The 17,511-nt window shown below is 44.4% G+C and overlaps 2 protein-coding genes across 3 annotated transcripts in view; both read right to left on the bottom strand.

The window, feature by feature from the left end:
* cep85l (centrosomal protein 85, like) overlaps window positions 1-9,187 on the bottom strand; it is a 97,828-nt gene extending 88,641 nt beyond the window's left edge. Inside the window, exon 1 of one of the 2 annotated variants that reach the window (XM_063222860.1) lies at window positions 9,118-9,187. In XM_063222860.1, coding sequence (XP_063078930.1) covers window positions 9,118-9,133 — 16 coding nt within the window. In that variant the 5' untranslated portion in view covers window positions 9,134-9,187. Of the gene's footprint in view, window positions 1-1,619; window positions 1,977-9,117 lie in introns of those variants that run through there. The other variant, XM_063222862.1, reaches the window with a different exon arrangement.
* A 5,652-nt stretch (window positions 9,188-14,839) lies between these two features.
* Window positions 14,840-17,511, bottom strand: part of mcm9 (minichromosome maintenance 9 homologous recombination repair factor) — a 42,279-nt gene continuing 39,607 nt past the window's right edge. Inside the window, exon 14 of the mRNA XM_063222290.1 lies at window positions 14,840-17,266. Coding sequence (XP_063078360.1) covers window positions 15,247-17,266 — 2,020 coding nt within the window. The 3' untranslated portion in view covers window positions 14,840-15,246. The remainder of the gene's footprint in view (window positions 17,267-17,511) is intronic.

Below are 17,511 nucleotides of genomic sequence, written 5' to 3'. Positions count from 1 at the left end.
TGTTACCAGAATGGCAATGACCGAGTCGCAGTGCATTACTAAAAGACCTGTGTTATGTCAAAGTAGAGTAGTACTATGGTAATTAACCTTTCAATGACTATTACAGCATGCCTCAAATGGTATAGCGTGCATTATGGGGCTACGAAATGCATAATAAATGCTTCATGGACATGACTAGCAACATCTTGCACACCAAACCATGGAGTGGTACAAGAATTCCAGCATCTTTGTGCATGTCTGCATGTGTACATGTGTGCCAATCACATTGGACTTTGTGCTGATGGTGTATTCTGCCCTTTCCGCATGCAGTGTCCCTGAGTGAGCCTTGAGGCTTGGGGTTGCCATCATTCAGACCACTTCATCAGAGTGAGCAGACTATTAGCCTACATAGCATGCCCTGCCTCGCCAGATCTAGGCCATGAAATCACAGCACAGAACAGCACAGCAGCCTCCATCGCCCAACCACAAAGAGTTGAAACATTCAATTAACTATACAGTATGTAATCAAAGGCCTACACTGTCATTTGGTGGGGAAAAAAAAACAAAAAACAGAAGAATAGAGGGAGAGCGAGGAAAGAATGCAGGTATTAATTATTTTACATCTTGATTACTAACAGTACACTAAACCCCAACATCATGACTACAATTAGCACAGAAAACTATTTTAGTGACAGGATGACATGTCATCCAGTTTGAGTGGCTACACAGTGACAGCCCTTCTGGTGGCTCTTCAAATGTGCCACTGCCACCAGCAGTTATGCAATATGAGATAAATTATTAAAAGACTTGTGTGGGTGACGCTGCAGTGCCTTCTACCAAGAGTTGGTGTAGGCACAAAATGTTGAGCAGGCATCCCCAAATAGGCTACTGTATAGAAATACTGTAGCCTTCATCAAGACAACTGCGAGTGATGAGGATTTCTTTCAGGGGTTGACGGACGCGAAGGACCTCACACGGCGTGCCTTTTGAAAGGACTATGGTCACCTTGTGTCCATTCCACACACATCCACGAATTAGCAATGTGCGATTGAAAATCGACCAGAGAATGTTTTAGTGACCCAATAATACAACGACGCATGGTGTCCTAAGGCTGTTTTCATGTTAGCATCTGAGCTGCACTTGAAGCGTTCTTGAAGAATGCGCTGTGTGTTTATTGCTTGCTTGTGTATTTTATTTAATCAACTTGTAAATTCAGTAGTGCTTCGCAGTTATAGTTTATGATCACTAGTGTTATCAATGTTGACCATCATCATGGTCGTTGGTGCATAAGCAGAGGGCAGGGATTTAAACCCCCATAACCTCAACACAGCACGAGAATTTTATGTCAAACGAATGTGATCTAACTAGAAAGCGAAAACAAACGGGTCAGTCTTGTTCGACTGCTTTGTGTTTAAAGAGTGGTTCCCTTCACTTTTGTAAACAGGTACAGCGGGAATACCAGCTAACTTATCATTTATGCTGCTAGTATTACAAAAGTGAATCATTGCAGTTACGTGGCTAGCACGCTATTACAATCAGCGGGCATCAAACTGAGTTTTGGGCGAGCTATCCCACATCATGAAGACGGTCCTTTGTGCCGTGTATTAGCGTTACGGGCTAGCGACTGTAAAACATCTTACCTGTTTTGAAAGCTTCATATCCATCTTCGAACTCGTTTCTTCCCCACATTGTTAAAGGAGCGACAGTGTAGCCGTTTGGGGATAAAACCGAATAAATAAAACGTGAGCCCGCCGAGATGGGGGATTCGCTAAGTGCGGCCCATACTTACATGCTGTGAGCTGGCATTCTAGCTATCATTTCAGTCGGGGGAAAACAGAAACCCAAAGCGTCCAAATTTAACAACACGCAACGTTATATCCTAAACGGTATCCATGAGTAGGAAATCTTTGAAGGGTTGAGCAAGATATACTGACGTCTCGCTGGCAACGGCAATGCTCTGCTCGTAAGGATGTGATATCACACTGAATGCACGCAGGCAGGCCAGGCTCCTCTCTCTGCTCTGCTCAATCAGAGCATGTCTCCTCCTACTCGGCCCGATGCTGCTGGCTGGGGCTCCCGCTGTCGCAGAGCCAGACCAGGCAGCAACCAAAAGCGCGCCACCTAAGTCACTTGCAATAGCCATTCATGCAAAGTCTTTCTCGTGCGCTGTGTAAACTATCAAGGCGTGCCGCGTGCTGTGTACATGTGAAATATATGACCTGGGTGAACCTATATTTCCTGTTACTTACAGGCTACTGGTTCACCAGGATAGAACCTATAGGCCTCGGTGTGGAAAAATTAGACTATAGGCCTATATGCAGAGGAGCATCTTGTCACCAGGCAAGGCAGGCAGCCGCTTGGGGCCCCCAAGCCCAGGGATGGTGAATAACAGCTCACGCTTTACTACAGTAGTGGCAATTTTGTTTCAAATGTTCATTCCTTTGAATTTTCGCTTGGGGCCCCACCTGACCCTAGAATCGCCTCTGCCTGTATGTATTAAAGGAAAGAAAGAAAGAAAGAAAGAAAGAAAGAAAGAAAGAAAGAGAGAAAGAAGCTTTGTTTTGTGCGTTAGGTGTGATGGGGTCCATCTTCATGTGGGCTACCATACAGAAAGGAAACAGGTATGAAATAATCTGACGGTCTGAATTTCTGATTTTGTTGTTGTTGTTATTTTTCTGTTTAGGCCAAAATAAACTGCCAGAATTGGGCCGCACCATGACAAGTTTGAAGACAGCAAGGTAAATCTTATAATGCATCTTTAATGCAAAGCCTATGGCAGCTCTCACACAGGCTGTAGTCTTGTCTTGATGGTGATAATGGTGTGGTGTGCAGACCTTTGGAAAATTGGACCAGGCTCATGTTCAGTTGAAAAGCAGAAAACTATTTAAAGAGACATGCAAAGTATCCCGGCACCTGTCTTCTGGCTGTGTGTGTACTAGCCATAGGCCTACAGTTAAGTTAGCCTAAAAGAGGAATGCACTGAGGCCCTGAGACCACAGTGACCTGACCTCACCATTTCAGTAAAGGTGAGGAAAACATGCTCAAATAAGCTCTGCAAAAACAACCAGTGGGATTTGAGAAAATTGTGATCCAAGTGAATTCAACTTACTAAAGCTAAAATAACCAACCAAACAAACAAAACAGATTTAAGACACAATGACGTATGAGCACATCTAAGGCGTTAACCCTTTGAGGGTGGGTAAGGATTTTTCTTTCTTTGGCCTTTTAGAATTTTACTCAAACATTTGACAGCTCCCGTTGAAGTTAGTGTTAAAAATCCTGCAGAGCATTTGTGACATCAAATGTTGCAAAAAAATATATGTCATATACATTGTATTTTTCTCAGTCTGTAAAAGGGCCCTTTTCAGCTCATTGCTAAATAACTGAGTCATTGTGATGTCAACCGTTGCAGAAAGCATGATTTCAAAACATTCGGGAACCACAGAGTTCCTCTTTCTTGACATTTTGCATGACACACATGGCTTGCGATGCTGTAGAGACAGAATTGCAACTTGTTAAATTTTAAGTTCTGTGTTGGATTTCAAAATTGGAAGTAGGGTATCGGTAAACTGCATTGTCCTTCCCAGAAATTGTATTGTGTGTTTATTTTGAATGCAAGATAAGGCCACACCAATCCAATGGGGAAGGTAGCACTAATAACTTGTCTGTTTGGGGAACTGAATGTCAAAGAGTATGGCTATTGCTTACGCACACACACACACACACACACACACACACACACACACACACACACACACACACACACACACACACACACACACACACACACACACACACACACACACACACACAGGGCTGGACTGGGCCAAAAATCAGGCCAGGTATTTTCAGCCAAGACCCGTCCGCCAGGGCATTGGGAGAGACAACAAAGTCTGTGACAACAATTTCAGTCATCTAATATGAGTTACTTGACTGCAATTAACATTCAAATCTGACTCAGAGAGGTTTGCTGTAGTGGCATGAGGACTGATACCATTATGTAAAGAGGAAGTCCAGGCCAAAATGTTCAATAGTCCACCGGGCAAATGCCCTGTGTGCCATATGGCCAGTCCAGCCATGCACGCACACGCACGCACACGCTCCCTCTCTCAATTAATTAAACTGCAATGCAGACATGAAGAGATCCCATGGAAGAGTTCACCAGTTCACCAAGTGTTCACCAGCTGGAGAGGTTAGCTACTGTAGGCATGGCAGGAAACAGGTGCCACACTCTCATGTCACTGACAAAGCAAGTCCAGCAGAGTAACCTGGGAGATCACCACCACACACACAGGCATTCCCACCCAGCACCAGCACAACACACTTACTCAGCAGTCTGCTTTCCGAACAACAGTGCACCCCAATACCTAAAAGAAACACATGGCCACAAGACAACAGGTCTGAAGTAGACCCGGGGGCTTATTGAGTTAATCATACATTCTGATCATTCAGATTCTAAGATTAAGCTTTCCATGACGTAATATATTAACATTATACATGGTAATATGGTGATATCTCATGAATGTGTGGCCTTTTGAATGTGTTCACTTCGCCGGCGACCCTATTCACTTGCTGAAAATGCTTAACTACATCATAACAACATTGCTATGACATTACAGAGAGCCATAGTACTGCGCAAAGGGGTTAAAGTAGAAAACTCAGCTCCTCTGAAACGTACTCTCGCCCATAGAAAAGAACTTTTAAAGACAAAAGGTATGCTTTTAGACAAACCAAGGCTGTGTTTCTCGAAAGCGTACTTGTTAGCTTGTTAATTACCAACTTGAGTAGTTGACAATGGGAAATTGTAGCACAACAAAAAACAAATTAGCTAACGTAGTTGATTTCTTGTAACGTAGCTATTTTCTTGTGGCTTGTCACATATGGAACGTGTGTCGTGATTCAATGACTTTACAAGTCTATGTATATAAGGGAAATAAGAAGCATAGGCTATGTGCCATATGAGTAAGCAAACATTTACTGTACAATTCAGATATGTTTCAATAGCCTATAAATGTTGAATATGTTACTTATATGAATGGAATAAAAATGGGCTCCTTTTTGCCAATCCCTGTATAGGCCTTGTCCATGTTTAGATTATTTTTGTTTCAATATATTTATTTATTTTTGAGCAAGCATATTTGTACTGCACAGTGAAAAAAAACCCTATAATTAGTTGTGTACAATATTATCTTAGCTCAATCACCCATACGAGATCAATTAATTGCATGAGGCTTCCTGTGTCTGTCCACACTGAGGACTAATTATGGCACAGCAAAGTTACTCAGGCAGCCTAATGGGGCTTACCCATGCGGCAGTGTTGGCCTCAAGTACGTGGCCTCATGTGAGTGGAGCCCTTGTGTTGTCTAGTGTTGGTCCACACACAGAGGTCGGCTGACATGCGTTTGTTTGGGGAATTGTGCAATAAACTTTTGTAAAGTTAAGTAGCCTATGCCGTGGCCAATTGGTAGGGCACTCGCCTGCCATGCGGCTGACCCAGGTTCTATTCACGGCCCTGGTCCTTTGCCGACCCCTCCCCGTCTCTCTCCCAATTCGCCTCCTGTCCACCTCTCACACTGTCCTATCAAATAAAGTCAAAAAAGCAACAAAAAAAATATTTTTTTAAAAGTAGCCTATGAGAAGACGCAAGTGAATGTAGAAGTTTGAGTTTGACTGCTTTTGTAACTTTTGAGTTGTACGGTGCCTTAAAATGGTTCAGTGAGGTATAAGACTAGAAAAGGCAAAGATGCCTGTCAATGTTTCTGATACTGTGAAGTAAAGCAGTGTGCCTCACGAGTTGATTTATTTTACTTTTGTTCCCTGGGGTGTGTACTGTAACAGCATTGCCCAATCAAAAGTAGCTTCATACCAGAGACATTACCCAAACAGTTATGGCAGGGAGTTCAGGCCAAAAACCTCATACAGGATAACATTAACATCTGGGTACGATCCAGATTCTGTCTAGTTGCATTACAATGATACATGGCTATAACAATTGAGAAGATTACAGTAAAGGGCCAGGGTACGGGTTGAGAGGGGTTTGCATTTAAAATAAAAATGAAGCGGAGGGTGGTTACATGGGGAAAGTGTCTGAATGTGACATTGGCTTTTTAGGCAATGTTGAGAGATGTGCAAACAAAAGACTGAAAATGGCAAAAGGTTCTCTATAGTATTACCACATAAAGCAAACAAGCATGGAGGTTTCTGTTCTTTCTCTTTAAATGTAGAGTTAACTAGGATTCACTGGATGCCGTATTGTGCTGTATCTATACCCGGTGACCTCACATCTTCAGTTGTACGCATCTTATTTGCTTTTAGTCCATTTTATTGAAATCTATTACACATCTCATTTTTGTAATATGAAGATAATTATTATTTTGTGCATACGTAGGTAACACTTGTATTATAAAATCAGCTTTCACTGGTAATGTTGGACAGTCCAGAGTTAGCTGCCTAAACGTACTGTATGTTGAAGAAGCTGACTAAGTGGCCTCCCTGACTGCCATCGTTGTCCTGCGTCCTCGCATGTCACTATTGTGTAACCCGTTGTTCTTTTATAAGCTGTACCCGCCCATCACATAGCAGAAACAGAACTCAAGCAGGAGCTTGTACAGAAGCACCACCTGTAAATGTAAATGTGTTTGCACATGAGTGAAAGTTTGTGTGTGTGTGTGTGTGTGTGTGTGTGTGTGTGTGTGTGTGTGTGTGTGTGTGTGTGTGTGTGTGTGTGTGTGTGTGTGTGTGTGTGTGTGTGTGTGTGTGTGCATGTAACACTAGAAAAAAAGACACAAAATTGGTCCTCTCCACACAGCTACAGTATTAGCAGTGTTGTCTTGGCAATGGAAAACAGTGCAAGGTTATAGGGATAATGGATGAGTTTGGTCTGGACACAGCTCGGCATTCTTACTGTATATTGTAATGTGTCAATAACTGTCCTCATGAAGATAGCACGACAAGTGTGTGTGTGTGTGTGTGTGTGTGTGTGTGTGTGTGTGTGTGTGTGTGTGTGTGTGTGTGTGTGTGTGTGTGTGTGTGTGGACAAAGCAGACATGCACAAACAGCAAGCAGATGCCTGGCACGGCGTGACACCGCTATTGGTCTCCACGACAACAGGGGGATCTCAGAGGAGCGCAGCGAGGCCTGCTCTCTCCCTGAAGACGAGCTGAGACAGAGAGGGATGAGGAGAGAGAGAGAGAGAGAGAGAGAGAGAGAGAGAGAGAGAGAGAGGGAGAATACTCCAACATTCAGTCTACATTCTAGACTGCTTGTTGACCTATTTATGGTATCGTTTCAATATCTGTTATCTGTTATCACTTTCATTGTTTATTTTGTTACATGTCAAATTTGGCAACATGAATGAACTTAAGGCCGGGGGTGGGTGGGGAGCGGGAAGAGAAAGAAAGAGAGAGAGAGAGAAAGAGAGAAGGAGGGAGAGGGAGAGGCAGAGAGAGAGAGAGAGAGAGAGAGAGAGAGAGGGGTCATGGCTCAGTTGTGTAACAAAGACCACGTTTCATTCTGTTGACAATCTCCGTCTGTTGCTCACCCCCCAAATATTGCATGAAATAAAAACCTTTAGCTTGCAGACAGGGAATTTTTGGGGGGAGGCGGAAGACAAAACAAGTCCTTCAGAGGCCAACAACGGGAAGAAAAACACTCCGAATTTCTATGGCTGGTAGTAGAAACGGTACTTTCTTCCAGAGTGAATGCCTGTTCTGTGACGTAGCTACCTATTTGTAGTGTATGCTGTGTGTGTTGTGACGGAGCAAAGTTGAAGCAAAGAAAGCTTCCGCACACTGTTCACATTTGCATGGTTTTATGGACGGAGCAAAGTTGCCCATATGAAGTGTGGACATATGGAGTATGACGTTTTCTAGTGTTCAAAGCACTATATTAATTTGCAGCAAAACTGCTGTAAAACTACAGCACTGCAGTAGGCTATACTTCAGTACAACACAGATTTTTTTTTTTTTTTAATCTACTGCTAGTGTGAGCAGGGTTGCTAGCAGCTTTGGCCAGGCCCGGGACAAATTCATCTGCAGGACCCCCTAATCCAATACATGCAATGCATTGAGAATACACAAAGCTGGGCCCCCCATTTCTCTGAGCCCGGGATAACTGGCCCCTTTGAACTTCTACAGCCCCCGGTGGGTGACTCCTGACTAACAAGTAGTTCACTTCTCACCAAAAACAAAAACATTTCCTCTCAGCAGCTTCTCTCTCTCTCTCGTGTGTTGACTGTTCAACCCATCTCGCATGTAGTCACCCTATGACGCCTGTGTCAATCTAGGACATGCCATCTATGTGACAGAGTCCCAGATTGTTGTGTTGAAAGTGTAGGCCATAGGGACCTTAGTGAAACAAGCGTGGCGTCAGGATTGAATCTGTGTTTTCATGTTATCAGCCGCTCCAAGCAGGCAACTCCCGCCCAACTCCCCTCCCCCTCCATTTCCTGTCTCGAGGTCAGGAAACGAGTGGCCCAGTCTCAGCGTAACTAAACACACACACACTCTCTAACACACACACACACACACACACACACACACACACACACACACTCTAACTCACTCACTCACTCACTCACTCACTCACTCACTCACTCACACTCTCTCTCTCTCTCTCTCTCTCTCTCTCTCTCTAACACACACACACACACACACGCACATCCATGTAATTACACCTTTGCTATTACTGTTACTCCCATATCAGTTGCAGCTACGTCCCCACATAAAAGAGGATATGTATTGATCTATATGACACAGATATACAAACTTCCGCCAGACAGGCTATTCACGCCACCTCAATACAAACTTCCTGTGAGGGCTTGATACCGTACGTATCACAGATGAATCACACAGATGCAGAAGGTTACATTTAAGTTAAGCACAGAGACAATACCACATATCCGTCTTCTACAAAGCTTTTGAAAAAAGAAAGTGTGTGTTGTATGTGTAGTCCTACAAGGAATATTTTCCCAATCACAAATAAAACAAGCAACTGTTGAAACTTGGAGGTGAAATCACAGGCCCTTAACATGCACCTCCATTAAAAATCCACCTGGCAAAAAGCTTCATGACAAACAAGTTGGTGATTTCAACAATCATATATACGTATATATCATATCATAAGATATTTCAGACTCACCCTCTGGTTTCCGCATGTGCACTTCATGCCAGTGCAGAAGCTACTGTGTGTGGAGGAAGTGCAGTGCTGAGGTGAACGTTGCAAGTGAAACTGAGCATGGAGACACGGAACTTACTGCTCAGCCAATGGCCTTTTCTCTCCAAATGCCGCTCAGGTTAGTTTTGAAATGTGCTGTAGCTATACCGGATGTATTTCAAGCCAAGTGCTTTTTTCTCCCCGGCAGAAACGGGTCATATCACACACAGTGCATTTTGCAGTGTCAATGCAACATTTTGAGACCAATTAGTTAGATTCTAAGAGTCAAATGAACACTGCACATGTACTGCGAACATATTTGTCTGACATGAGAGGTTAGTATAGGTAAATGGTAGTACATACTGTTGGTAAATGTAAAAGGGAAGCTCAGCCGGTGGCCTTCTATCTAGTGTTCGGACTCATTTGACTTGAATTGAGCTGAGAATTTGAGAACCGGCACACTTTGACCACATTTGCCTTGCAACAAAGAGGTAATTCCACACGCTTCTGTGTTGTCATCAGATGCATCGACGGGAGACAGACAAGTAAACGTAACTAGAAAAAAGACACACAGATGCACTTCTTTTCTTCTTTCAATCAAATACACAACATAAGGACTAACGTTTCACATACAGTACCTTGCTCTGATGTCAAACACACTCACATCCTTTGACCCGTCTCAGAGGGGGAGAAACATCAAAGCCCCTGGATCAACTGCAGTCAAACAGAGTCTATTAAAAATCAGTGTGTGTGAGCAAGGGTGGCTTGTCTCCAGGGGACAACCTGTTTGCTATTAGGTTTGAGCCTGTGGCCCCGTTTCATGGTGTTAAAGGTCCTGCTATACGGCCTTCTCGTACCCCTGACCAGAGATATATGACGTAGACAGGGGTGGGGAACCTATGTCTCGAGGGCCATTTGCGGCCCTTGAGGCGATTTTATCCGCCCCCCAATGTAATTTTAATGTTATGCAGCTTCACATGATATATGACATATTTTGTTATGGAATCCTAGAAAATACATTTGCAATACAATTAAGTTATATTCAGGGGATCTAGAGAAGGTGGGGTCTGTTTTAAAGGAGGCTGCCTTCAATTTAGGACTAAAGTGCAGGGGTTTGTGGTTCATAGTACTCGGATGAATTTGAAGTGGCCCGAAATAGGATATGACATGGCTGTTACACCAGTTATTGCACTGTACCTAATCAGTATCCAATGAGGATTTTTATGTTTTGTTCATTTCTACATCTTCTGTACTTTAGGCATGTCTGCCCCTGGCACAGGCACCACTTAGGGATCAATACTCCTCCCAGAGAAGACATAGCACACAGGGCCCCAGGGCAAAAGACTGATAGGGCCTCCAAGACATCCTGCCAAGGTCCTAATAGGGCCCCAAACATCAATACAGGACGGCCCTGTGTGCAGGGGTAAATGACCCCCCCCCCTCAGACCTCAGGCTACAGTTATTGTCCACACTGTTCAACGAAGAGCAGTTTTACTTTTCTCCTTGTAAAGGGAAAACAAATAAACACCCCAGCTAAGTTTTTGCATTCCACTTTGTTATTAACTATGAATATGTTTGCCCAATGTTTTACCTCTGCTTGACAGGAGCACATAACACACATACATAACACAAACAAAGAAGTATGTACTGAATGTCATTGATCACATATTTTAATGCAAGAAAGCACACACCTGGTAGCAAATCTGTCGTCAATCAATTTCATCAGGATCGCCTCCCTCCAACATTTGTGGTGTGCAGCAACCTGTAACAACATGCTTTCCTGAGATGCTTTTGCTGTGGTTACATAACCTTGTTGTGATTGATGGTCTGGAGCTGAGCTGACTGTACATGGAGTACGTACAAGAGGCTTCAGCACCTCTGAACACCTGGGCAAACCTCAAAACACATTGAAAACAGTGCGAGTAGGCCTATATACACCATAGATTATAGACTATACAGGCTATTTTTCCACTTGAGCAGTGAAATCCAAATGGTCAGGAAGAGACTGCTTGAATTCATGACTAAATTTAGTCTTCGCAAACAAAGGCGCTGTAATGCCTGCCTCCATTCCTCCATTTTCTTGCTTTTTTCTAGTGCCTGGACTTACCTCAGAGGGTTGGATCACACGCCATGCCACAGTTTCCAAGAACAATCCGAGGAGGGCAAGGTGCCAAATGAAGAAAGCTCAACTGTGAAGTCAAGAAGGCACAACAGCAGAGAGCCCCTTTCTGCTGCAGCACTTGAGAAGAACCAGAGCGACCATCATCATGTCTAACTATCCATGTGCTCAAACATATGCTTCTGACACAAACACAACAGTCTGCTTGCTCTCAAGCGTTTCTTAGCTGTCAAAACAGTCTGCTGTGGAGAGCTGGTGGTTAAGAGCTGTTGTACCCCACCTCCTGAATAAGCAGATTTTCCTTCCTTCTCGGAGGTTCCCCTTCACAACTGTAAAAGAAGAAAAAAAAGACTGCACTCACTCACCCCCTAAATTATTCGGTCAGCATTAGCCAAAACCACTGAAAAAGAGAGCAAAATATGTTTTTCAGTGGAATGTTTAATAATGTTCTGTACTGCATACTCTAAGCTGCCACAACTTGTGCAAAAAACAAAGGCTAACACACTGAAAAATCAATGAATGACTAAATCTCCCATCTTCAACACGTTTTTTTTTTTTGGGGGGGGCAGGAAGTCAACTTCTATGTATAGTATGAAGAGGCCTGAAGAAACGGTATCCGGCACACAGGCATCCATCTCCCTGTACAGGATGAAATACAGTGCATATCTCTGTGTGTGAAATACTGTACATACCTGTACGTATATAACATTCACTGTAGATGAGTGAAAAACATGACCTTGAATCTTGCATCTTCATCGGAGGGGCCCTGGAGAAACAAGCAACAGACACTACGAGCACCCATGAGCACACACACACACACAACTCCTGCCTGGTGCAGGATGAAATACTAAATCAATAAGAGTCCATTATTGATGAGACTCGTGCCGGGTCAGCAGGATGCTTGAGTCCATTACCTCCTCATCTTACCTCCGGCTCACCCCACTTCTGTAACCCACAAAACCACATTTCCAAATAAAACCATGCCACTCAAGGCAAGGCACCCTCATTGTCTGCCATTGACTACACTACAGTGCAGACAGGCCTACCCCACCCAACAAACTTTATCCCACAATAATACTGAGTACGTCATTCGGAAGAGGTCAATAATATTACAGGATAAATCATGTTCAGAGTAGACCTGGAGCTAATGCATGAGATCAGTCCACTCTAAAGTAGGACTTTTTTTAACCCGCAACCTGAGATATTGATATACAAATAACGATAATGATGGTCCTCGCATTTTGGAATTTGGGAAAGCGCCTAAGATGCTTTTACGAAAAACACAAATACTGTGAGGATATTGCAATACCAAGAAATACATTAATGTTCAGCTATTTGGTTCAAATGTAGCAATACAGGTTCATATTTTAAAGGGGTCACCCACAGTTTGAATCAGCCACATCTTGTGTAACACAAGTTATGATTAAAACATTAAAAAGGCAGGTATAATTTGACCTTATATGATTTTCAGAGATGTGACTTGGTCAAATTTTCAGCATAGTGAAGAAGGGGGGAAATAAGTAAAACATTACAGTTGTTTCAGCAACAATAGGCGCTCACATGGATTCACCCATCGACATTGAATCTATAATTTTAATGGTGTTTTCCAATCTATGAGTAGTTAAAGTAGCAGTTCATTGAAAATGTCAGACAAGTGTTTCCCCAATCACGTGCAAGGACTCTTTTTTTTAAACCAATTTTGTCCTAAGCCCTTTTTGGGAAAGGGTGCCCTCTGCCTATTAAATCCTAAATATCTCAGCCTCCGAAGGACATACAAACATGAAATGAGTTGCATTTAAAAGCTAGGACCCTCGTTTAGTCTTAGAATGTGTTCATTCAATAAAACAGCTAAAATCTCAAGAAACTGAATGCAGTGTATGTGTGTCTCCAGGACACAATGGGTTAAACCACACATTTGAAGACCTACACCTATGGCATAACTCCAGATGGATGTTTTGAAGGAAGGTGGAACACATTCTGGTGAGAGTTCACATATTACAGATCCCTAGCTAGGGGCAGAGCTGGGTACATAGGGCCAGGGACCCACAGCATATTACCTTGGCAGGCCATGGGGGCCTTGCCCTTGACAGTGGTGCCCTGTTTTAAATATAGCGCATACCAATTACTGCTTCGCCTTTTTACATTACATTACACTTAACTGACACTTTCATCCAAAGTGACTTAAGAGTTATTTAGCATGGAGGGTTTGGATTATAGTCTCTGAAGCAATGCAATGTTAGGTACCTTTTCCAAGCCCCAGGGCACGTCAGCCATGATCTGGAACATGTGTCACCAATGTGGCACCTGCGGGCACCAGGTAGCCCACCAAGGATGTTAGTGACTACGACAAGGTTTTAGTCACAGTACATTTTTGTTTCGTTTTTAATATGACATTTGAAGATGATAATAACGCAAACAATCAGAAAATGAAACAATCATTCAATTATGGCAGAATTTGAAAAGGATGCCAAGACATCGGTAGATGATGGTTTTTTTTTTAAATTAACAAGTACACCTCCCCAGCCATCAGAGCCAGACAGTTTGGGGCCATCAGATACAGAACCTACAACCTCTTGATTCATGGATCCACTCCCTAACCATTAGAGCTACGGCTGCCTCAATGATAGCATTTACTGGCATATCTGACAAACAACTTTTACAAATAAAAAGAAGGGAAAAAAAAAACATTTACCAAGCAATGCTCTCTGTGCTGGTTCTGAACTAGACCACGGGCTTCACTTGATCCTATTAGCTTCTCAGCTCCACTTCTAAAACATCCCTGAGGAATGGCCTCAATTGTCTCCATGACAACAGCCATGTTCTCATCTCCTGCGCTGAAGCAAACCGATACTATTCCAAGCATAAATTTGGAACAGAGATGGCGTCAGACAAAATGCTTTTGCTTCGTATTTCAAGGGTCATTCATCTTCCATATTGATTTGAGTTATTTTTCCTCATTCCTGTCTAAAGAAAGCCAAGCAAATCATCAGAGACCCCTACCATATTGGACATAAACGGTTTGAGTTGCTGCCATCAGGCAGGCGTTACAGGGCTCTGGGTACAAAACAGGCTAAAAGACAGTTTTTATCCAAAAGCAATCTACACACTTAATTTTGCACAGCTGACTTTTTAAAATCTGAATTATTTTTATACAGTATATATATAGGTTTCTTTGTTGATTTTTAAGCACCGTGAGCATCTGCACTTTACCAATTTCGTTGTACCTGTACAATGACAATAAAGTTTCATTCATTCATTCATTCATTCATTGTGAGCTCATCTCCATTGTCTGTAAAGGTCTGTAATTCACAAAGCTATTGAAAGTGTGTCTGGGAGCTGTGCTCAAAAGGTTAGGGAGTTAGTCCTGTGACCAGGAGGTTGCAGATCTGAATTCCATAACAATAGAAAGATTGTGGTGGTTGTCCTCTTGTACCGTCATCCATGGATGATGTGCTCTTGGGCATAAGGCACCTAACCGCACAAAGCTCCATGGCCTGTAACTACTGTGATACCTTGTACTTTAAGAACTATAAATCGTCTTAGGATAAAAGAATCAATTAATGTAATGTCATATGTACATGGGTCATACAGTCATGCACGAGCTCGCTCACTCTCTCGTGACACGCAAGCACATTTCATTTTTAAGTGGTAGAATTTAATGCAAATTGCAAGAGATGAAAGTCATTACAAGATGATGTATTTTTTTTATATTGTAATTGTGTAACAAAAAGAGAAACATAATTCATCTTCATCTTTCCATATTTGAAATTTGATAATTGATATGTCCTTAATGAACCAGCAGATGCTGTTTAGAAGAATGTCTTGTATCTCGGTTAAATCAAGGCAACAGTGTTGCCAAAAATACATCTTTTTGGTGGTATTCATAATTCCAGTAATTATGTACTCTTGCTTGTTTGCTCAGTCCAATACCCAGTCTCCCCCCTCTCCCTTTGTTCTCCCCCCCCTGAAAAACGTTCGATCGAAATGATTGAAATTCACATCTTGGCTCTCTTGCTCGGCCCGTCATCACTCCACTCCAGATCCAGCAAGGAGTCATCGTCCTCCAGATCAGCTGAGCTGAAGAGGGACAGGCCGGAGAAAAGGCCCGGTTTTCCAGCTCCGGATCCTGATCCCAGCTGAAAGCACTTCCTCTTGTTGGGGTTCCCTGGTTCCCCTGGCACCGGCTGCTTAGCACTGGGAGTCCCTGTGTCTGCGCCTACTGTTGTGGCCGTTGTTTTCTGTGGCTCTGTGAGCGTCTCTATGGGGTTGTCTGTCTTGGTGCTGATTAGTATGCTCTGCGCATGAGTTGTGCTCCCCCCCGGCCGCTTTGCATGCAGACTATTGTCCGTCGAGGATAATATTGCACTTCTGTTTGTTGCTGTGAGTGCTGACGGGGGTTTGTGCGTTTGCGTGTGTGTTGTTGTATTGGTGCTGTCTGATAATATTGCTTTGTGTGGCTTGCTGTGTGAAGTTGCTGTTGTCTCCGGTGCTACTGTTACAGTGGCGTTGGTGGTCGTCTTTTCAGGAGACGGCGAGGCCAGGAAAGAGAAGCGGGAGAGTTTGGCGAGAGTGGTGGATGCGACTTTGGCCCTGCTCTGGTCAGGGGTTCGGGGGGTAGCAGTGACCGTGGTGGAGGGTGAAGAAGTGTGAGTGTCTGATGCAGGTGGAACACCACCACCATCGTTATCATCATCAAAACATGCCGACGTCGCAGTTTTGCCCTCCACCACCGCCACCGATGCTGTCGTCATGGAGCTCAGCCTCTGCAGCAGCCGCTGACGACGCTTCACCTCTGACCCCCCTGCTACACCCGACTCAACCGATACAGCACCAGCAACACTTCCTCTTTCTTCTCGGTTTGCCCGGTCACGTGACCCCCCTCCTCCAGGAGCTTGCTCATTGGCTGCCGCTGCCTCAGACAGAGCCCTCAGTCTGAGCCTGCTGCTGCTGCTGTTGTCTGTACTGTGGGCGCCATCTGCTGGTGATTTAGAGCTACTCTCCTCAGCAGAGCAAGACTGTTTGCCATCAGGTCCCTTACCCATTGCCTTCTTCTCAACACCATCTCTCCTCACACTAGTTGACTCAACAGGTTTAGGAGGTGGGTTGGCGGCGATCTTGCTAGTTTGTGGGGCATCTGTGTGATGCATTCTGTCCCTGGGCTTAAAAGCGAAGCCTGTGAATTTGCTCTGCAGGTCCTCGCCGTCGCTGGAAGGATCAGCAGCTGAAAAAGGGTCGCCGGCTCTTCTTGATGGACGCCTCTTTCCCGCGACGGGCGTGCTGCTGTGCGTTGGCAACGGATCCGCTGAGGAGGAGGAGAAAAGCTGGTCTAGCTCATCCAGCAGGTCAGGCTTGTCGGATACAGCTCCCCCGGAGGACTGGGGTAGCGACACACCCTCCTGGTGCACTAGGGAGGGCGGCTCGGTTTCCGACATGCGCTCCTTCAAGCGCTTCCGATGGAGTTTCTTGGAAACTCGCAGCACCACGGAGTCAGGATCGCCTGAGGTAGCGGCAGACTCGGATGACATACTGCTGTGGTCACTCGCCACCACGGCCACATGCTGCTGCTTCTCTCTCTCACTCTCGCTCCGCCCTCTTTGCTTCTTCTCCTCCTCCTCCTCCTGCCCACTCTTCTTCTTCTCCATTACTTTTCCTGCCAGCGTGTTCCTGGTGCTGCCAGCCTCTTCCCTATGCTGCTGGGCACCAGCGTGGGTCGGGTGCCCCTCCTCCTCCCCCTGCTGCTGCTGCCTCTGTGGTGGCCGTAGTTCCATAGTGGAGTTTGGACGCGTTGCTATCCGCGCTGGTGGAAGTGGTTTGGGTGGTGGTGTTGGTGGTATTGGGAGGGAAGATGGTTGTGTCTCTTCCACAACGTCCTGCTGATGCAAAGAGTGGAACCAGCCCAGACCGTCTTGGGAGTCTTGGTGCTGTGTGCCTGCCTGTCTCGGGCTTATGGCGCTCGGTGGACCCTTGTCGTCACCGCTCCCCTCTCCTGAGTCTCCAGAGGTGCTCTTCTTGAGCCTGTAATAAAACATTTACAACATTTTTTAAAAAATTGCCTTAAATCTCACGATTGCTGTCTTGACAGTGACAAACCGTCAATTATCCTCTGAGGTCTCTGAGTTTACTGTGTAATTAGCTGCGCCAAAAGTGTCTGTGGGTTCAACTTAATTCACAACAATGATAAGTGGAGGTTACACCTCTGGCATTATGTCACATTAAAGGCCTGCATTGTGACTGACCATGTAAAATAAAAAAAAGCTATT

This window comes from Engraulis encrasicolus, chromosome 18 (assembly GCF_034702125.1).
Source record: "Engraulis encrasicolus isolate BLACKSEA-1 chromosome 18, IST_EnEncr_1.0, whole genome shotgun sequence".
NCBI lineage: Eukaryota > Metazoa > Chordata > Actinopteri > Clupeiformes > Engraulidae > Engraulis > Engraulis encrasicolus.
Note: the sequence above shows the minus strand (reverse complement) of the source record. Positions and strands in the feature narration are given on the sequence as shown.